At 37.1% G+C, this 19,809-nt stretch overlaps 1 protein-coding gene and 1 long non-coding RNA gene across 9 annotated transcripts in view; one reads left to right on the forward strand and one right to left on the reverse strand.

The window, feature by feature from the left end:
* dlg3 (discs, large homolog 3 (Drosophila)) overlaps positions 1-19,809 on the forward strand; it is a 73,329-nt gene that overhangs the window by 43,651 nt on the left and 9,869 nt on the right. For 4 of the 8 annotated variants that reach the window (XM_046848924.1, XM_046848922.1, XM_046848923.1 and 1 more), the window contains exons 9-12: positions 172-258; positions 7,308-7,464; positions 7,916-8,018; positions 16,898-17,012. In XM_046848924.1, coding sequence (XP_046704880.1) covers positions 172-258; positions 7,308-7,464; positions 7,916-8,018; positions 16,898-17,012 — 462 coding nt within the window. The remainder of the gene's footprint in view (positions 1-171; positions 259-7,307; positions 7,465-7,915; positions 8,019-16,897; positions 17,013-19,809) is intronic. The other 4 variants (XM_046848926.1, XM_046848928.1, XM_046848925.1 and 1 more) reach the window with 1 other exon arrangement.
* Positions 6,732-8,648, reverse strand: LOC124385703. The gene is made up of 4 exons (XR_006925788.1): positions 8,298-8,648; positions 7,949-8,012; positions 7,276-7,437; positions 6,732-6,920 (listed from the first exon to the last, which is right to left on the reverse strand). It is a non-coding gene; the product is annotated as an uncharacterized LOC124385703 (long non-coding RNA).

Below are 19,809 nucleotides of genomic sequence, written 5' to 3' on the forward strand. Positions count from 1 at the left end.
TGTTGAATGAGAAATGTATACATTTGTACTGATGCATATGTGTGTGCACACAAGCTTGTCTCTGCATGCATGTTTAATGTACTGACCACGCCTCAAGTCTCTGTCTGTGTGTCTGCTGTCTCCGTGTCTGAGCCAGCCCCATTTACTGTGTGATTTCTGTACTCTCACTAGGGCCGAGCCTATTTACAGTGTCATCCAAAAAGCTCTCAGCGATATGAGCCCTCCCTCGCCCCACCTGTACAGAGGGGGGACTGGCAGGTACTAACCCACTGCTTCTTGCTCTGCTTAGTCCACCCCAGCATAGCTAACCTGACCTGACAGTCACCCTTTCTGCACCCTCCAACAGCACCACCTTACTTTAGTCACATAAAGGAGTGTGTGGTGTGCAGATATGTGAATATACAAACTATAAAGTTATCAGAACTAAAAACAACGAGGTAGTGGCTCCAATAGTGGTCCAACATGAAAGCTTTCTCATTTGTTAAGATGTTGAGTGTTCGAATCCAGATGATGTCACAGCCATCCATGGCAGGGAGCCAAGAGAGCAAAATTGGCCGTGCTCTTTTGGTTGGAATCAATGCTGCTTCTCTGTCAGTCATCATGATGCTACTCAAACATAGTTGTTTTTTAGCTTACGCATGCAGAACAGGGTAGATTTTCTCCGAGTGTATTACACTGCCATGTTTGCAGCGTGTTTTGAGGGAAGCACATGTTATTTCCTTAATAATTGGTAGTTGTCATATGATAGGAGAGAGGTTCCTAAAAGGAGGGGTGAATTAGCCAAGGCTAATTTGGACAGAAGATTTTGAAATTCTTACTAACAATACTTGAAGCAGTCAGTCAAGTAATTAAATATAGATATAAGTTAACAGCATCCTATAATAATTAAACTTAGAAAAGTGCTTGCTTAAAATTATTTTAGTGAAATCTGATTACATTGAATTAAATTATTTTTTATTAAGTCAAAAGACATATAAAATAGATTTACACAGGATATGTATATGCATATAACATATATCCTGTTTTGATATATGGAATTTCAATTGTGACACAGATATTGTGAGACTGAGCTTTAGGTTTTGCTTGTTGTTTATTTAACATTACACTCTACAGAATCACAGATTCTCTCATCTTCTCATTTTCAGCCTGTAATAATCTTTATTGCCTTCATCATCTTTAGAGTCTCCTCTCCTTTGATATGTTGTAACTTGCTGTGTATTATTCTTTTCAGCATTGTGCATCTGTGCTCATTGATTATCTGTACCTGTCCACTACTTCTTTTTCAGTTTTACAGGAAATATGTTGCTTCTATTCATGCTATTTTTATTTGAATATTTTAACTGTTTATTTGCAAATATAAATAAGTATTTATTTGCTTGTTTGTCCTGCATGTACAACAAAAAAAAAACTATAGAGCTAAAGAAACTATAGAAGTCATGTAATGGGCTGGAACTAAACAGGAGAAGATTAACTGAAATATATATGCTGAATTATAGTCTCTGTCTGAGGAAAGGGGTAGTGCAGTGGTAAAAATGTTGGCCATCTGAACAGAAGGTCTTGAGTTTAAATCCCACCACCACTAAACTGCCACTGCTGTGATATGCTATGACCACAACAAAGTTGCAAATATAACACCACAATCTTATGTGTAATGAAATCATATTTGCAGTTGTCTTTAGATTCACAGAGATTGTAGATTTTACCAGAAAACACACACACACACACACACACACACACACACACACCACAAACATGTAAATGTGAGTGTAGACAAGCAATAACATGCACCATAGTGTTATCACAGTACTTTTGACCTCAGCATTGCTATCATATCATAATACTTCATACCAAAACAATACTATTGTAAAAATTATTTGATAATACATTTCCCTATCTGACACTCAGTACACTGTGTAATGAAAGCATTTTCAATACTTTATGAATTTGTAAAGCAATCAGAATTTATATAAACTATAAATCTATATTCTCAGGTTACATGTGTGCATGTTTATTCAGGTTACAAAAAGGTTTATGAAATATGCAGAATTATGTATATAAATATGTGGTTATTCCTTGTCTGCTGCCAGTTTGCTTCTGGAGTCAGTGTATGTGTGTGTGGTTGTGTGACACTCACTGAGTCATAGTTGGGACTTAGATCAGCGTTTTGGCCATCTGTGCTTCCCGCAAGCCTGTCACTGATACATTTGCATGTCTATCTGATCCACCTTAGAACCACAGCCGCTGCCAGATGCATATATTAAGGAGATTCATTGGAGATCTTCTTCCTACCCCTCGATGGAATGGCAGCCATTTTATAGCAACATGCTACATTTCTTCATATCAAAGACACAAATCTTCAAGCATTTGTCCTATTAATTTGGACGTGCGTTTTTTTTCTGGGGAGGTTTAACATTAAGATATAAAAACCTTTATCTACAAAGCAAATAAAATGACCATGTAAAACCTTCTTCCACTGAACACAGCGTGACTCGACTCTCCAACAAACCCAAAATTAGAACTATCTCTGTCCTGACCAAATGTGTCACGTTCCTGTCCTGCGACTTTCTTAAAACGTCCTGGTGACTGGTGATAGGAATGAGGAAGTACAATACTACATGACAATTAACAGATTATACTGGAATGAAACCAAGCATGTTTCATTTTAGATAAAATGTGTGTGGCATTTCTCCCCGCATAGAGTGAACCAATGCAATTTAATTTTTGTGTGTTTCGCAAGAATGGTAGACATTTAATCTTTTTGCAAATTGAATAAGATCTTTAACATGATGGGACCCAACTAGTCATACCCATGTGCAACAAAATAACTATTCTTTAGTAAAAAAAAATTAAGTATTTGGTGCAAGCAGTTGATTAACTGTCTTGACAAAATGATTTTACAGTAGATTAAATGTTAGGTGCTGTGTAGCATGCAAAGTAGATACTGTAGGGAGCCATTTGGTATTTAGCCTAACTTGAAGACTTGAACTTGAAATCAAATCAAAACTTATTTTAAATGTTTGTTAATGACTTCAAAAAATTTAACTGTTGAATAAAATAGTTGGCTTTTCAACGCCTTTGTCAGTTTGTATTAATGAATAGTGATTTCTTGGTGCTAGTAGAGTATGACATAGAAATAGACACTGAAAGTATGGATGGAGGATGGAGACATTAATTTTGTTCGTCTGTGACGACTGTCCGATCAATCCATGATATGCACTATTTTTAGTTCCACTTATATGTCTTGGTTTGCTTAATACCTGGAAAGAAATGTAAATAAGTCAGAATGGGTATGTGTATGGAAGAGCTCACAGAACGAGGGAAACATTGACAGCATGCAGGATACCCAATGTGCCAAGCCAGTGGAAAAGTGTTAATAGACTGTATCTTTAAATTCTCATGATCAGACATGGAGCCTAGAAAATTAGGCTATACGTGTTAAGTCACAAAAAGAGAATATTTTATTAAACTAATTCAACCATTGGGAAAGTACAATAGTTGGCATGCTTACATCCTTATGGCCTAGTGTTCTGTTTTTTTTCTTTTGTTTTTTTTTCCCATGCAGTTTTTTTGTTCTACAGTACTGCCCATTAAAATAAGAAATACAAAAACCCTGTTGAGGTTAGCATCACCAAGGTCTATGTGGGTAAATAATTGGGTGATTGGACATCACTGTTTGCTTAGTACACATACAGTGCATAGTAGACTAATCACTAACTTTGCACTGAGCCGACAGTGACTTTAAAAAGGCCTTTCTTTTTCATAGCCAATAATCTAAAAACTATACTTCTCTATGTATCGTGGGACTGCTAAGTCACTGTTGCCCCAATTAAACTACAGAGTGCTTTTTTTTGGCAACTTTAATCAAGCTCCTGATTTTAAACTGTTAATCATTTATCACACCTAGTTTATTCTTAGCTGCTCCAAAAGGCTTGGAATATCTTGAACAATCTGCTGCAGAGTCACATTAGGAAAAAAGATCATGTGCTCTGTGGCAGAGAACTGTGGTACAGTATTAACTCAAAACTTTAATAGAAAGAAGAAAAGATAGAACAGAGGGAATAAAGAAAGGGGTACGTGGCAACCATGAAAGCCACAGACCTGTGATCGTGCCAAATAGAACGTGTTTCCCACATTGCAGTGTATGTGGGAAGACGTGTCAGCTCTGTCCACCATTAATCACCCAAGCAGAGACTGTGAACACAGAAAGAGATAGAGAGAGAGAGAGAGAGAGTGTTGTATTGCACTGGGACACTATGACCTAATAAACAACCTCACAGCTTCATCCACAGTAGTGAGGTTAGGGAATTTCAGCATGTTCCCCCGAAAGACCAAGAGGAAGGGGCCAATCACCACAAACATTATCAGAGGGAGACAGACAGTAATGTACCAATAGGAGCAATGGAAACAGACTAAGAAAGGGAGACAGATAAAAATGTTTTCTCTTCTTAGTGCCAAACTGTTTACATTCTTAAACAGCATGAATACAGCGAGGGGATGCAGGTTTCAAGATATGGATGAGCTCTAGTGTTCATAATCTTTTGAAATGCACTACTTTTTTTTGTTTGTTCTCATGGCTTGAATTTTTCTCACAATGAACCTTGTATTTAATGGGGAAACATCTGAAGAAACAAAACTTCCTGTTAGCTAGTTAATATATTTAAGAAGTGTGACATAACACATGCATGATGAGCACTTGAATGCATTTTTCATACACAGAACCACAGAATGACTACAAAGAATTTAAATGCATTAATTTAAAAAAAGTCAATAAGAAGTATTCGGTTTTTGCACAAGATAGTGAATGAGGGTGTGTAAGAGTTAAATCTTACTCTGCTCCTGTTAAAGCAAGCGTCTGACAGCCAAAACGGAGCTGTTTTCTGTCACAACTTTACAGTCATAGATTCCACAAACTTGCAGACAGACACGCTATACTAGAGAACGGACAAAGAAATAGACAGATTGGGGATAGCTTATAATACTTTGTGGAGGCTGTGTGGAGTAGCTGGTGTCAGGCACCATGTTCACCGTGAACATCTCCTCATCTGTGCCATTGGTGAGCTTTAATATGGAGAGACAAAGTAAGAAGCACGGCTCCTTCAGGACCTGGGACGGGATCTCTAGGTAATCACACGCTTGACTGAAAAGACTGTTTCATGTGCACGTCCTGGCTTTTTTTTTTTTTTTTAGATCTTCCATTCCAGATTTCTGCAGAAATGGATGTAAAAGTTGATATACAGTATTTGTATTTACAGTATTCTGTGAAAACAAAGGAAGTTTCCTTAAATACGAATTAAGTATTGAATGACACATTTTATTACTACACCTCATATTTTATTATATTTAGTCAAGTTATATTTAGTCACTAGACAAGAATACCTATGATGGCATTATATATTGTGAAATGTAAGGGAAACAATAAGTCGGAATGATTATGTGTAAAGTAGTGACTGCCAAAGATGTTGTTGAGTGATGCACACAATCATAAAGTATTATATCTTGTTATTTTAATATTACAAATTGAGTCTGCGATAAGTATGTTTTAAAAAATGTTACATTATTGCCTTTAAACTTGCATTCAACCCTTGCTAATTGTGTGATTTTCTCACCAGTGAAAGTCACAGTGATTTTGTTACATAGATTCACGCTTTTATTGTCATTCCAACCATATACAGCACAGTACATAGTAAAGCGAATCAACATTCCCTCAGAACCAAGGTTTCATAAAACAACATAAATTAACAAAAGGTAACACAAATCTCAGAACCTCGCGAAACTTACTTGGACACTAATAAAGTATGTGCAACATTTAGCGCAAAAAAAACCCAACTTAAGCCTTTGAGACAGTAGACACGGCAACACAGGAGATTTGTGATAGTGCAAATGATTTGCCCATATAATAATAAATACTGTACATGTAAACACTGAATTGAATTGTTTTAGCAGCAAAGATCATGCAAAACAGAACTGGTGTACTGATATAGACATGGTGTTCATGAGGTTTACTGAAATAGACAAGATGTCTATGATGCATTTGCTTCATCACATCATTATTAAAATAACGAAGAGTCCTTAAACATTCTGTAAATATAAAAGCATTTTTAAATGATGTATTGATTATCTCATGTTTTCCACACACAAATAGGTGCAAACAGAGATGTACTTAATCAATTTGATGTACTTAATCAGTGATGATTAATTTCTAATGGTCAAATTCTATTTGGTAGCAATGTAACTTTTACATATGCAAATGATGCTGAAAATATAGAGGCAAGAATTGCAATAAAAGCTTCAAATGCATTTTTTTTCGGGGTTTTTTAAAGGTAGCCAGAAGTTACAATGCTTTAACTTTACTTCTGATTAAGATATGTGGGAAACCATGCAAAACAGGATGCGAGACATACAGTATAATTTCTAAAATCCAGTGTTAAATATACAGGCATACATTTTAATATAGTCTCTTTTTTTTCTGTACAGATACCACTAAGCAGTTTACTTTGTTAGTAACCTTCATATATCTTCCCAAACATTTAGTATTTTCTGCTTTTGTTGTAAGCAAAATGATTATTTATGGTTTTAAGATTTAGAGAAGTAGACTTTCAATCAGAAAATACCACTGATTAATAGTTTTTTTTTTAGCAAAAGGGAACCACAGGCTACAGGAATCATATGGGGAGAGCTGATTTTAAAGCCAAGCACTAAACCCTAAAAGTACTTTAATGAAGGTACTTTAATGGAAAACATGAACAATACATTGAGGAAAGCAAAGTTTTGAGGTGTCTGTGGTACATTTTAAGTTGAATGAATGTCTCTGGTTACTGCCTTGTGTATGGCTTTTGATGGTTTCTGAGTGTGGCTCAGGCTCAGGATGCCAGGACTGGGCAACCTGGAATGTTTCTCTGATTGCAGGCCAGTCACAGGAGCTAAAACAGAAGTGGTCAAGCATGAGGAAGGAACGAACTGTGTTTAAGCATGCAGTGCATGAGAGCGAAAAAAATTATTGTATTTTTAAACGTGTATAAATGAGGGATTGCCACACACATGATTACTACTGAATATAGTTCATATCTTAAAACATATTACCTTCATGTGTTAAAGGCTATATGTAATACAGGTTTTAAATAGAACTTATATATTAAACATCATATAGAATAAGAATTCCCATCACTGTAAAAAAGGGGTCTGCCTTTTTTTTATACTTTTAAAACACGTATAGAGTACACCATCTAAAACAGAGTTACATATAGTTTGCTGTTGGTTGGCATGAGCATGTCCTACATGTCCTAATGGTTTTGCTCCATTTTTTCTAGGGAGCCACGGAAGGTTCTTCTGCACAAGGGCTCCACAGGACTTGGTTTCAATATCGTGGGTGGGGAAGATGGAGAAGGAATATTTGTATCGTTCATCCTGGCAGGTGGACCAGCTGACCTGAGTGGCGAGCTGAGAAGGGGAGATCGCATTCTTTCAGTCAGTAACTCTCTGTAACACCGATGCACATCAGAAAAACTCAAACATCTCTAATTTATACTTGTAAAAAAAAACAAAGGGGCTATCTAATGAGTGCTATATGCACATTCATGAATTTTTTAAGAATGTTCTTAAAACTTTAGTGTTTGGATGTTTAGAATCATTGCAGCAAATAGGCCTTACTTGTTCATGCATTTGTTTAAATTCATCATCTTTACATGGATTTTTGATAAACCTTTAACCTTCAAGTATGTTTGAGGTGTGGGTCAAAATATTGCCTATTTGGCTAACATTTTACACTTGTGGTTTAACATTTATGAGGCAGCCTATATAATAATTCACTATATAATTGCTCACAATGCTTGGCTTTTATTTAAATAATTTTTATAAAAAAATAAAAAAATAAAATACAAATAAATTGAACTTAAATTCATTAAACATCTTGTTTCAGGTGAATGGTGTGAACCTGCGAAACGCCACTCACGAGCAAGCTGCTGCTGCATTGAAGAGGGCTGGTCAGACTGTCACCATTATCGCCCAGTATAGACCTGAAGGTACAGTACAAAAGATTTCAGATCTACTTTGTTTTATATTTGAAAAGTCATGTGCTATATATGTGGCATAATGAACAGAGAGGTGACACATGAGCTGATCTCAAGCTTAGCAGTGATCTAAAAGCTTACAAAAGACTTTTGTTTAAACCCCACATTGGTGAGGTGGAATGGTATGTGCATTATTTATGAAAGGCCATTTGAGAGCTGGTGTGTTGTGAATGCGAGGTCTCATCTGGAATCCCTGCTTCATTTTGGTTTTGAGAATAGATCTGCCCTTACAATACTTTGGCTGGATTGTTGAATGAATGTCACCGTGCTGGAATAAATCCACGTGGGGTGTTTCTTTAAGGGCAGGTAGACTCGAGCCTCGCCTAGATTATTAAAAAGGAAGTCTGCAAACGAGGACGTAGTTGTTGGCGGCTGATTGGCTGCTTCAGATCGAGTTATTATTATCAGCGAGCTGCTGTGCTGGTGTATTGTGTACTGAGCGGCCTGGTGCACTTCACCATCTGCCTGACTCATGGTCTTCTCAAGGGGAGGGATCTCCGTCCAACTCCTGCGGGACTTTACAGCGGAGAGAGAACGAGAGATCGGAACAGAGGACAAACGGCTGCTTTAAACCCACTGATGTTTGTATGTACAGCGTTTCTGTTTGGACATTAAATTGGTGTGGGTTTTTTTTTGGTTTCCCGCGTGATCTAAACGCCAGCATGAGATCAACTCCCGCGCTGCGAGTGTGATCCTGTCCGGCTTGAGGTACTGAGCTGAAGGGAGGAGCAACCCAGAGCGACCGAAACTGTTTCAATCTTCTTTGATTAGAAACTCATTCAATGCGGTGGCGAACAAACAAAAGAGACAGGATTTATCTCGATAACATGGTCCGCTGCTAGTTTGCTTTCCATCTCGGTGCTTTTTAAAGCTTCTTTATGATTTCCCGAGCGGCTTGAATAGGGTGTGTGTGTGTGTGTGTGTGTGTGTGTGTGTGTGTGTGTGTGTGTGTGTGTGTGTGTGTGTGTAAGTAACTTGGCTACACCAAACACAGGGAGCTCCAGCCGGGCGGGCGAGGAAAACTCAACTACTACAATACAGGATTAAAAGTGGTTAGTCAGTGTTTCATTATGAATTTCTTGTTGATAAGTTAGTACTGAGGCAGTGGTGTGTGTGTGTGTGTGTGTGTGTGTGTGTGTGTGTGTGTGTGTGAGAGACGCGGTGCTGTGTGATTACTCTGTGCTCTGAGCTTTCAGTCAGGGTTCAGTTTTTCATTCTGTAACGCTCTGCTTCATTGTTCGGCGAAATTGAATTGGCTAGTTCTGCTGTTTCACTATTCGGGTTAAAGTAATGGTCTTTTTGTCATTTTACTATCACTTTAATTGAGAATTGTGTTTTCCAAAGCTTATCTTTTTTGCTGTTATAAGTTTGAACTTGTCCAATAAGTAGTATTTTTCTTCAGCGCTAACAACTTTAACCGAGTTACTGTAGTTTTGTAGCACGACGCGTTAGCTAGTCCCTGTAAACGGCTTTCCTTAAATATTTGCCTGTTAGCCTTTATGCTATCTACAAATATGAATATACGTTGTATTCTATTTTACTGCACGATTTAATGATTTAAGTGTCTATAACGTACGCGTTTTGGTTTGTTATTTTTAATGTATTTTTTTTTTAAAAAACGACACTAAATGTACATCTAGCTGGTAGACAGAGCAGGTGTTGTAGACGTTCAGGTGTGTCAGGAAGTGACCTGATCAATATTTTATATATAAAAAATGTATAAGTGCATTAATGGATTATCTGTTTGTGCTACTATCAGGTTTCTTTTTGCTGTTTTATTTAGAGCACTACCTGTCAGATCTGTAGAGCGACATAAACAGCACTTGTCGTGTCAAACGCCATGTTTCATGTTTGTTCAGTAAACAGTTTGTATGGTAGAGTTTGTTGGTGTGAAGTCTTTGGTGTAAACTATGAGTGGAATGTGGCATTAAGTTATCTGTTGCAGCATGCTCACTCTGATCTCAATAGTCATATGCAGCTGAAATATAATTGGACTCTCCCAGGGGCTTGAAAGTCTGCATAGAAATAGAAGTGACATATTAATTTAGGCCAGAATAGATGTAGGACTCGACTATAGGCCATCTTGCATACGGGGATAAGAAAAGGGCCGGAGCTAGTGCTGCTGATAAGCTTTCACCACATTCGTTTTGTGAGAGATATGCGAGAAATATGTAAGGAGTGAAATAACGTGGTATATGCTGTCGTAGGAAAAAGGGCCACGTCAGGGTGGTGAGATGCATGCAAGCATAAAACGGATTAGTTTGGCTCGTCCCTTGTGCTGTGACTATACTAGCCTTTGTCTTTGTTTTTTTTTTTTTCTTTAATACGTTAATAAACAAAAAAATATGCAACTTATTAAGACCTTTGTCCTGAAAACTTTTCCTTGTGTGGAAGCAGGAGGCCTCTGATGACTGAGGACAAGGTGACTATACTGCTATGTATTGTATTAATCTGGTTAGAGGGTAATGTATAACAAGTTTCAACGATGCGAATGAAGTTGTTTCCTTTGTACTCTATCTTTGAATATAAACTTCCACCGGTAGTGTCACCTTTTCTGACCTAATCAGCACGTCTCGTGTCTGACTAGTGTCCTGTTATATGGTTAAAGCCACTTGCTCACTGAGCAGCTGGGGTAACAGGAGTTGCAGAGGTTCTTCAATAGTGCCTTCTCAGATGTCTTCCTGGGCATGGTGCCTAGTGCTTCTCTGCTGGCCCAAGCCTGGAAATGTCCCCCTGACATTTCTAATTGAAGTTCAATACAGAGGACTTAATGAACTCCACAGGAAGTCAGTTTTGTTCCATCTTTCCATTCATTACTTAGTGCTTTCTTTCATTCATTTATTTGCTCCTGCACTCAGTCATGATGGACAACTGTTAAGTTTCTTTGTACAAACTACCACTAATAGCTTCAGATATAAATTTCCTTCTTCCACATTAACCTACTTTATACTGTAGAGCCAAATGGTTTTGAGCTTGTAGAGTAACTGTTCCAGTGCAGTTTCCATGGGGACACAGTTTGGCACAAACGTTTCCTCTGAAGAGTTAAACAAGTTTGTCTGGAAGTTTTTAGCTTGGTGATGGATTGAGGGATACTTGTCTTAACTTTTTTTTTTTTTTTTTTAATGGTTTCATAGAGTCCTTATTTGTACTAACCATTGGAAAAACAAATTACCCTTGTCTTTGAGATTTGTATAAAATATTTTGCTGTATAGATCACATTTGTTGTTTTAAAGCTAAAAGAGAGTGGGTGTGAGGAGAGCAGTGCATTTTGGGGGAAAAAATAAGCAGTATTTAGTTAGCACAGCAGTGTAAAGTGCTGCTCGACTAAAAAGACACACATTGCATTTTTTTTGTCTAATTGTTGTCAGAACTGCCATGCTTTTCTGTGTGTATGAGAGCTGTTGTGTATGAGGAAGTTACAGCCGTGCTAGGAGTGGCAGCACAGGTAGTAATGTAATGTTTAAAGCAGTACTAGCTTACACAGCAATGGGGTAACAAAATCTAACCTATATTTCTGGAAATTGCAGCAAAAAAGAAAATAAGAGCCACTGGAATAAGTCATTTGTTTGAAAAGGGAAGACGAGTAAAATTGTTTTGAAAAAGTAATTGGCGAAGTAACCGCGATTGTGAATAAATGTGAAATCGCAAATACCTTAAGGACCGACGTGTACGGATTTAGTTTTATATTTAGCACAACATTTCTGAATAAAAAGCAGTGTACAATACACTGGTCACAGAAACGTAGTGGGACCAATAGTGATTTTGTAAGAGCAAGGCAGACTGTTATCAAAAGTTGCTTTTGGGAGTCAGAATCGGAAATGTGTTCATAAATACTTCTATCTTCCTGCGTATTGTTGTATTAGGCTCCTTTCCAAGTCGGCAGAATATGTACAAGACACTGGTGCATAGAGGAAATAAGGAGGGGTAATTGGTCCAAAGAGTTCGGACTTTCTAGTGTCCATTTGATCTCATCTACGTAGCTAACTATCATATCGATGAGCTAAATTACATCATACATGACATTATGAGCAGCTGCCTAACATTGTGTTGGTCTCCTTCTGCTGCCAAAACAGTTCTGACCCTTCGAGCATTAACAGCATTAACTTCTTTACCAGTTGGAGCTACAGAAGCTCGTCTGTTCGATCGGACCACCTGGGTCAGCCTTCGCTCCCCACGTGCATCGCTTCACCACTTTTCCTTCTTTAGACCACTTTTGATAGATACTGACCACTGCAGACCAGGAACATCCCATAAGAGCTGCAGTTTTGGAGATGCTCTGACCCAGTCGTCTAGACACCACAATTTGGCTCTTTTTACACTCCCTCAAATCCTTACACTTGCCCATTTTTCTCCTGCTTCTAAAACAAGTTAGAGGAAAATGTTTTTACTTGCTGCCTAATATCTCCCAGCCATGATGACGAGATAATCAGAGTCCTTCACGTCAATGCTCATCATGTTATAATTAGGGCTGCAACTAACGATTATTTTGATAATTGATTAATCTGCGATTATTTATCCTCTCTCAATTAATCAGATACAGATATATCGGATGTTTTGCTTATTATAACTATATAAAAGCCTAGTTCAGTGTATTTGTGTATAAAAGTTTACTTAAAAAAATGCTAAAGCCACATAGTGAGTTTAACTAGCTTTAATTTAGACATTTTGAAACCTATAGTGGTTGCTTGTTGAGGAATGCATGCGGGACTTCTCCTTTGAACAAATTGTTTCTTTCTGTAAAAAATTTGAGTATGAAAGGTGAAGCAATTTGCATAAATAAACATTTGTATTGTATTTGGGCAGATAGCAAGTTTACAACCATGCTTAAAAAAATCAATCTAAAATGTAATGTGCTTTTTTTTTTTTTGATAATTATTGTTTTAAAACAAAACATTTTGTTTAGTTGTGAAAATATAAGCATCTATAATTAATACAATTTTGTATAATCTTTAAATGATTTATGCATAAATGAAATATACCAACATTAAAAACAGCATTTAAATGTAGTAAAGCCGCTGTAAATCACTTTAGAAAAGTTATTGTTGTAGTAGACAAATGCTATAAAAAGAGAATGGATGGAGAAATGCAGCAAGGTAACAGGCTTAATTAAAAAAAAAAAATGGAAAGAAACTTGCATTGGTGAACAAATGCATAAGCATTCACTGAAAACCACATCGGTGACTAAAAATGTACTCGTTTACCGCTGTTATTTGCTGCTTTTAGATTTAGTGATTGTTCGCGTCGTTTTAATTGAATCCATCACGACGTCACGAGCGACATCTTGAAGTTAGCAAACAGTTTACACAGTAGCACGTCATTAAACTACACCATTTTCACATGATGAGGATTCTACAGTTTGTGCTCACCGTGCTGATGTTCCTCCTTCATCCATGACACCGGTGTGTTTTCTTTTCATGTGCTCGTGCATCCAGTGGCACTTCCATGCCACACAAACTCCGCTTTGCATAACTTGCAGGTTTCACAGTCTTGCAGCATTTTAATAGAAAATGCTCTCTGATGACTTGGGCGCACACTTTTTCCCGCTGCCATTTTCACAGGCAGCTGTGTTATCCTGCCGTCACGGGATGCTTTGCATAACTTGAGCAGTCCAATGCTCGAGACGATAACGGCTTTCGTTGACAACGAATTTCATATATATATATATATATATATATTATGCCTGATCAGTGTGTGTTGCTTCAATAAACCTATGTACCTGATGTAAAAACCACATAAAAAATATTTGCTTATAATGAAAACTTCTAGCTAGTTACAAACGACGTTGTGACTCTTTGGGTCGCATCCTGGACACGATGTTGCCATCGTAATACAGTACATCTTGAACGAGTTGTAAGCATAGAAAGCTGTATACGGTTCCAGTTTCTCTCGAGTTTGCGCTTAGAGATGTTATGAGGTGTGTATGATTATTTGGTAATTGCAGTCTTATAATGATTTTGGCATAATATTTGGCTCTAACACCAGAAAGATCTTCTAGAGTTACATTGTTTGTGATAGTTTAGCCAAATATCTCTCTCTGGCATTTCTTGCTAGTCCATTATAATAGGTGAATAACATACAATACAATTCATAACAAGGACTTTTTATTAGATTCTTCAGTCGTCTTTTCGACCAAGGTTGCAGGTTGTGCGTCTCTTTTTGTACACAAAGTCAGTCTGTAACTGGTCAAGAGATTACAATTTGTCGTATGCAGATGCCTCCCATAACCGTATAATGTGAAACATATAGTCTGTATCAACAACTTTTCAAACGCACGCAGACTCTCCACTCATTAAGAACAGTTTCTAGCATTTTAATGCCCCAGTCACTAGGTAGTCTGTATTACTGAGCTAGGAGTTGACAGCTGTGCGATATCTCAATGTTGGTTGGATTTATATTGAATTATTCTAATCGACGAATGGATAAAATTTTGCACTTGATTTGAAACAGGGCCAAGATCATAGCAAGGTCAATTTCTGAACTAGTTTTTCTTCTGTAGCTTCCTATATGATTTATATTCTAATCTTATTTCTGGCATATATACAAATTTGAGTTTTACTTGTTTATCCTGGATTTCCAGTGTTCCTGTGAGTACCAGGGATCATAAATAATTAAATCCATTGTCTTGATTTTTTTTATTATCTAAAATATCACGTTTGAATACTAATATGAATATTTTATACACTAAACAGACTGTGATCATGACAATGCATTACACCCCTGCTTCAGAGTGGGTGACCTGGGGAATTGCCAGTGGGCTTTTGTTAAAGTTTGAGCCACTGTTACAATGTTGACCAACACCTTCACTTTTCTTGATGAGTAAGGAGTAGAATATTCACACTTTGCTGAAACCCATTGTCTCTGCTCAAATCGTCACCCAGGGATCTCTGAATATATTTCAGAATAGAAACAAATGCATAAGTGTTATTTAAGGAATATATAGTGTGTTTAAGAAATATGACAACCTTAATTACATCCAGCACAATGTCTTTGCTGTGTTGTGTGTTCAGACTGTTTACTTATGCGTTTATCTCAAGGTACCGAAGTGGCTTCCTGCTTACATGTACATGGTGTCAGGTTGCCCCACATGTGATGACATGCTGTGTACTGTAGATGTGTTTTGTACAGTTGTATAGTTTTTAGCTGATATGCTTATTTTATTAGGACTTAAATGGTTGTAAAGAGGGTTTTTTTTTATGTTGTTTCAACAAAGCTTCTTATGCATATATGAAATGAGGTTCCTTATCAGTTGTAACTGTATAACTGTACAAAATCTGCCAAGAGTATCTGTTATTGTTTTTCCTACAGTTTGTTCGTGACTGCCATTTTTTTTCACAACTTTATCTTACTTGATGTGTGTGTGCACGAGCTGATTGAACTAATGACAACAGTCAACAGATTCAACACATTTTAATCACAAGCTCTTGTAGTCTCGTGCTTCAGTGTAGATTTAGAAATAAAATGTATTAGTCTCCGAAACATTAGTTCAAGGTCTTCATTGCGCTTCAAGAAAGTGGGTGTATTCAGATGATTCGGTATGCATACTTTATTACCTGTCCTTAACTCTTATTCACTTGTTTCTGAAGTTGTTCATCAGTGTGCAGTCAACTGCAGGGTTTTACCTTTTGTCCTGTGTGGCAGGGACTTTAATTATCCTGATTTGCATTTAGGGGGTTTAGTAATACAAAGATTTTAATGTTTGTTTTGTACAAACTAGCAAATGTACATACAACAGAATGCATATTAAAGTGGGCAGTTCATCATATTTAAGCTCACTCAAACCCACTTTTCCTCAAGCTGTCCCTTGATCTAAAATCCGGATGGGCTGTAGTGGTTTTCAAAAGAAACATTTTTCCTAAGCATGCAGTATTAATGAGTAAATACAGCCAGCAGGAATAGTAAAATTCCCTTATATTTGTAGGGTATGGTGTATTGGAGCACCTTTGCTTCTGGGTATATTACAACACTGACAGCCGGCGAGTAGTGGACTGAAACATTAGTGTACCGAATCGAATACGAATAACGAATACGTTCACAATATACCGTGGAATAAACTCTGCTGCAACCTTTAATTGCTGATTCAGTTCCGACTAAAGAAATCACTGCTGGGATTATATATTTAGAGTGAAAGAAGAAAGCTCTGGGGCTAATGAGCTATGTGACTCTGAGGGCACAACAGCAGAATGGAAAAAGCTCCAAGATTAAGCCACGCCCCCAGAAGGATGCAGTTAAATGTTAGGCATTTTTAATTGTGAAAAATTCAAAAGCATAGCTTTTGTGTTGATGTGCTGTTAAGAGTCTGAATGGACCATGTAATTGTAGGTTCTTTAGATCAGGCAATGGATCATGCAATAGTAGATTCTTTCTGTTGCTAATTTGTGTAAAAAAAACAAAACAAAACAAAATTAATTATAATAACCTGGAAGATTTTGTTGAACATGTTTGAAAAAACTAAACAATGCCTTAAGCTGTGATCTTAGCAAAAGTTTCTCAGACATTCAGCAGACCACCATGGGGGCAGAGCTTCATAAACATGAGTGGGAATCTTGGTGTCAAACACAACTTGTCATTGTAGACCTTATCCTGGAAAACAAGTCTAAGCTTACCTAATGCACCTTTTAGTTCAAGTTATTGTACTGTACATATTATTGTTGAATGTCGTAATCCATTGAAAATGGAAACCTAATGCAAATATCCAGGCAATGTTTCTTTTCGCTGAATCAAAATATATGGACATGCCACCTAATTTAGATTTTGTGTATCGTTACAGCCTTATGTATTCTTGAATTAATTATTGATGTTTGTTTTTTTTGTTTTGTTTTTTTTTCGGGCAGAGTACAGCCGTTTTGAGTCCAAGATCCACGACTTGCGGGAGCAGATGATGAACAGCAGCATGAGTTCTGGGTCAGGTTCCCTACGCACCAGTGAAAAGCGCTCCCTCTATGTCAGGTAACAGATGCATATAAAGTTCATCCCCCTACGGTTAATAGTGACTAGTTGTAGAAAAATCAATAAGTTTAATCCGTCTCGTGCTGGCGAGTTGCTGAGGAAGCCTCTGTGTGGTTGAACATTTCATTTGCTTAACCTTTGTACCTCACCCTGCCTGATAGTGTATGTCAGACAGCTATACCTCATACATCAGGTATTTGTAGTCAAGCAACACTTTTATTGACCGTACACACCTTTTTGGTGTGACTGGTATCATTCTGCTTGAGCCTGTTTAGGTCACGGTAAAATGGATTAAATTAGAGCTTTTCACATGTTTCTATTTCTTGAAAGCCCCCCTCCCTTCCCTTTTCATCTTCACAACTATCTCTGACTTGCGCGCACACACACAAGATGTGGCACTATTTCGATATTAGTACAGCAAAAGTCCAGGACACGTGTCATTTTAATGGTGTTTGTTTACCTCTATATAAGCAGCATATCACTATATAGTGTGATGTATATATTATACCTATATATATATATATTTTTTTTATTCCTTCTAAAGCGCTAAGCACAAGCAAAGTCAACAAGCCTATAGAAACTTTATCAAAAATAACTGTGTTCAGTAGTCTGTTTATCACCCCCTTATTTGTGTGAACAGTTCTAACCACGTGAGATGTCGTATGTTTGCACATTTTGTCATGAGAACACATGCATTTCCGGTTCAGTGACTATCTTTGTCTAGGAACGATTACAAGGTTGTGGAACCTTTTACGTTCTTAAACAAAACAAAAATCACCCGTGACTGCTTTCAGTGGATTAGACTGACTGATATCTGGAGAGAGGAAAAAATGCAAATAGACTTAGTCTTGGACTTAGACTTAAATATACTCTATGGATCCTGTGGGGGAAATGATTGCGTAACAGCAGCAGGTTACACAAACGGTAGTAAGGTGGGGGGCAAAATATAATTCAATAATTGTAACTTCAATAAATACAATATTGCAGATGATGCAACATAAAAAAAGAATGCGAACTGGCAATTCAAAAAGAAAAAAAAAGAAGAAGAAATGTAAAGTGCAAATTGTAAGCATATATACGTGTGCGTAAAGCGACAATTAAACCGATGAACACCTAATGTGCAAATAAAAGTATGAAGCAGTTATTGGGCTGAGGCTAAGACTGTATTTGAATGTTTTCTTATGGTGGGAGTGCTACATGTGTAAACATTCAAAAAGAAGGTTGTTCATATTTTGTACATTACAGATACAGAATGATGTCTTGATTGCAGGGTTTAGTGTGAGCACAGGCCAAAGTGTGAACAAAAGCATCACTTTGTGTTTATTATTCCAGTTACAAGAATTCAAATCATGTTAACCATGCCCTGGAAGTATATCATTTCTTACATGTTCACTGTTTGCCCTCTGTCTGGATTTTTTATTTATATTATGTTTACATTATATCGCATTACATCTGATTTAATAGCAGAGTGCAGTATCCTATAAATGAGTCTGGCATCTGAATGGAATTTACTGCAGACTGTGGCATCCATGACTAACCAAGATCATTATAAATTGTCTTAAGTTTGTCAAGAAACACCTAGATGATCCTCCTGGAGAAAATGAAAGAAGCTTTTGACCAGCTATTCAAAAAGCTAGTTATTTGAAGCATGAATGTGGGTAGTAATGGTTTTAGGATGTGTTGCTGCTTCAGAATTTGAAATGTTGGCAAATAAGAGAATTTTGAGTTGTGCTTTATATTAGAAGAATGCCAGGACATACATCGACCAGGCATCACATTATGATCCTATAACACTGGATATATATTAGGCTGCAAAGTGAACATTTTGTCGTCAATGTTAATGTGTTAGACGCAAAAAGATATGGCCATCTCCAAAACTGCTGCTCTTGTGGGCTGTTCCCAGTCTGCAGTGGTCAGTATCTATCAAAAGTGATGGGCGGCCGAGGACCATTGATGCACTTAGAGAGTGAAGGCTTGTCCGTGTGGTCCGATCCAACAGACGAGCTTTAGTAGCCCAAACTGCTAAAGAAGTTAATGCTGTTAATGTTTGAAGAGTCGAGACTGTTTTGGCAGCAAAAAGGGGACCAACACAATATTAGGCAGGTGGTCATTATGTTATGTGATTGGTGGTCATAATGTTACGCCTGATCGGGCGCATGTCTGAGCTGAAGCATCTTTGGGTTATGAAACACGATAGTGATCAAATCACACAAGCAGGTCTACCCCACAATGATTAAAAAGTACGAAATGTAAACATTTGAAATGCCCAGGCCAAAGTCCAGACCTAAACCCGTTTGAAATGTTGATGAACCTGAAAAATGCATTTAATCCTTAAAGGTGTTTAAAGGTCACTGATTGGAGTTTTAAAAAAAACAAAACAAAAAAAACAGGTGTTTTCCCACAAGGAGATTAATAAAAAAATATATATAATTAAAAAAAAAAAAATAATTCTATATATATTATTTATTCCCCATTATCTCATTCAGTGTTTGAAATTCCAGAATTCATATGTGGGCGCAAATGCATTTTAATGGCACTGTATAATTAGATTTTTTTTCTTGTATTGTACATGAGAAGATACATATATGCAGGCATGAAGACTTTTGTTTCCTCTTGTGCACATTTGTCATAACTGTTTAACTCTGACATTATATTGTCTGATTAATGAAATCATTCTGATCATGTCAAACATTTCACAGTGTAGTCACTAAAAAGAGAGCGCATGGAACACATTGAACATACAGTGAATGTGAGTAGAATGTCAGAGGAACAAAAACCAGTGGAGCAGGTCTTCCTA

Source organism: Silurus meridionalis, chromosome 5, assembly GCF_014805685.1.
Source record: "Silurus meridionalis isolate SWU-2019-XX chromosome 5, ASM1480568v1, whole genome shotgun sequence".
NCBI classification, from domain to species: Eukaryota; Metazoa; Chordata; class Actinopteri; order Siluriformes; family Siluridae; genus Silurus; species Silurus meridionalis.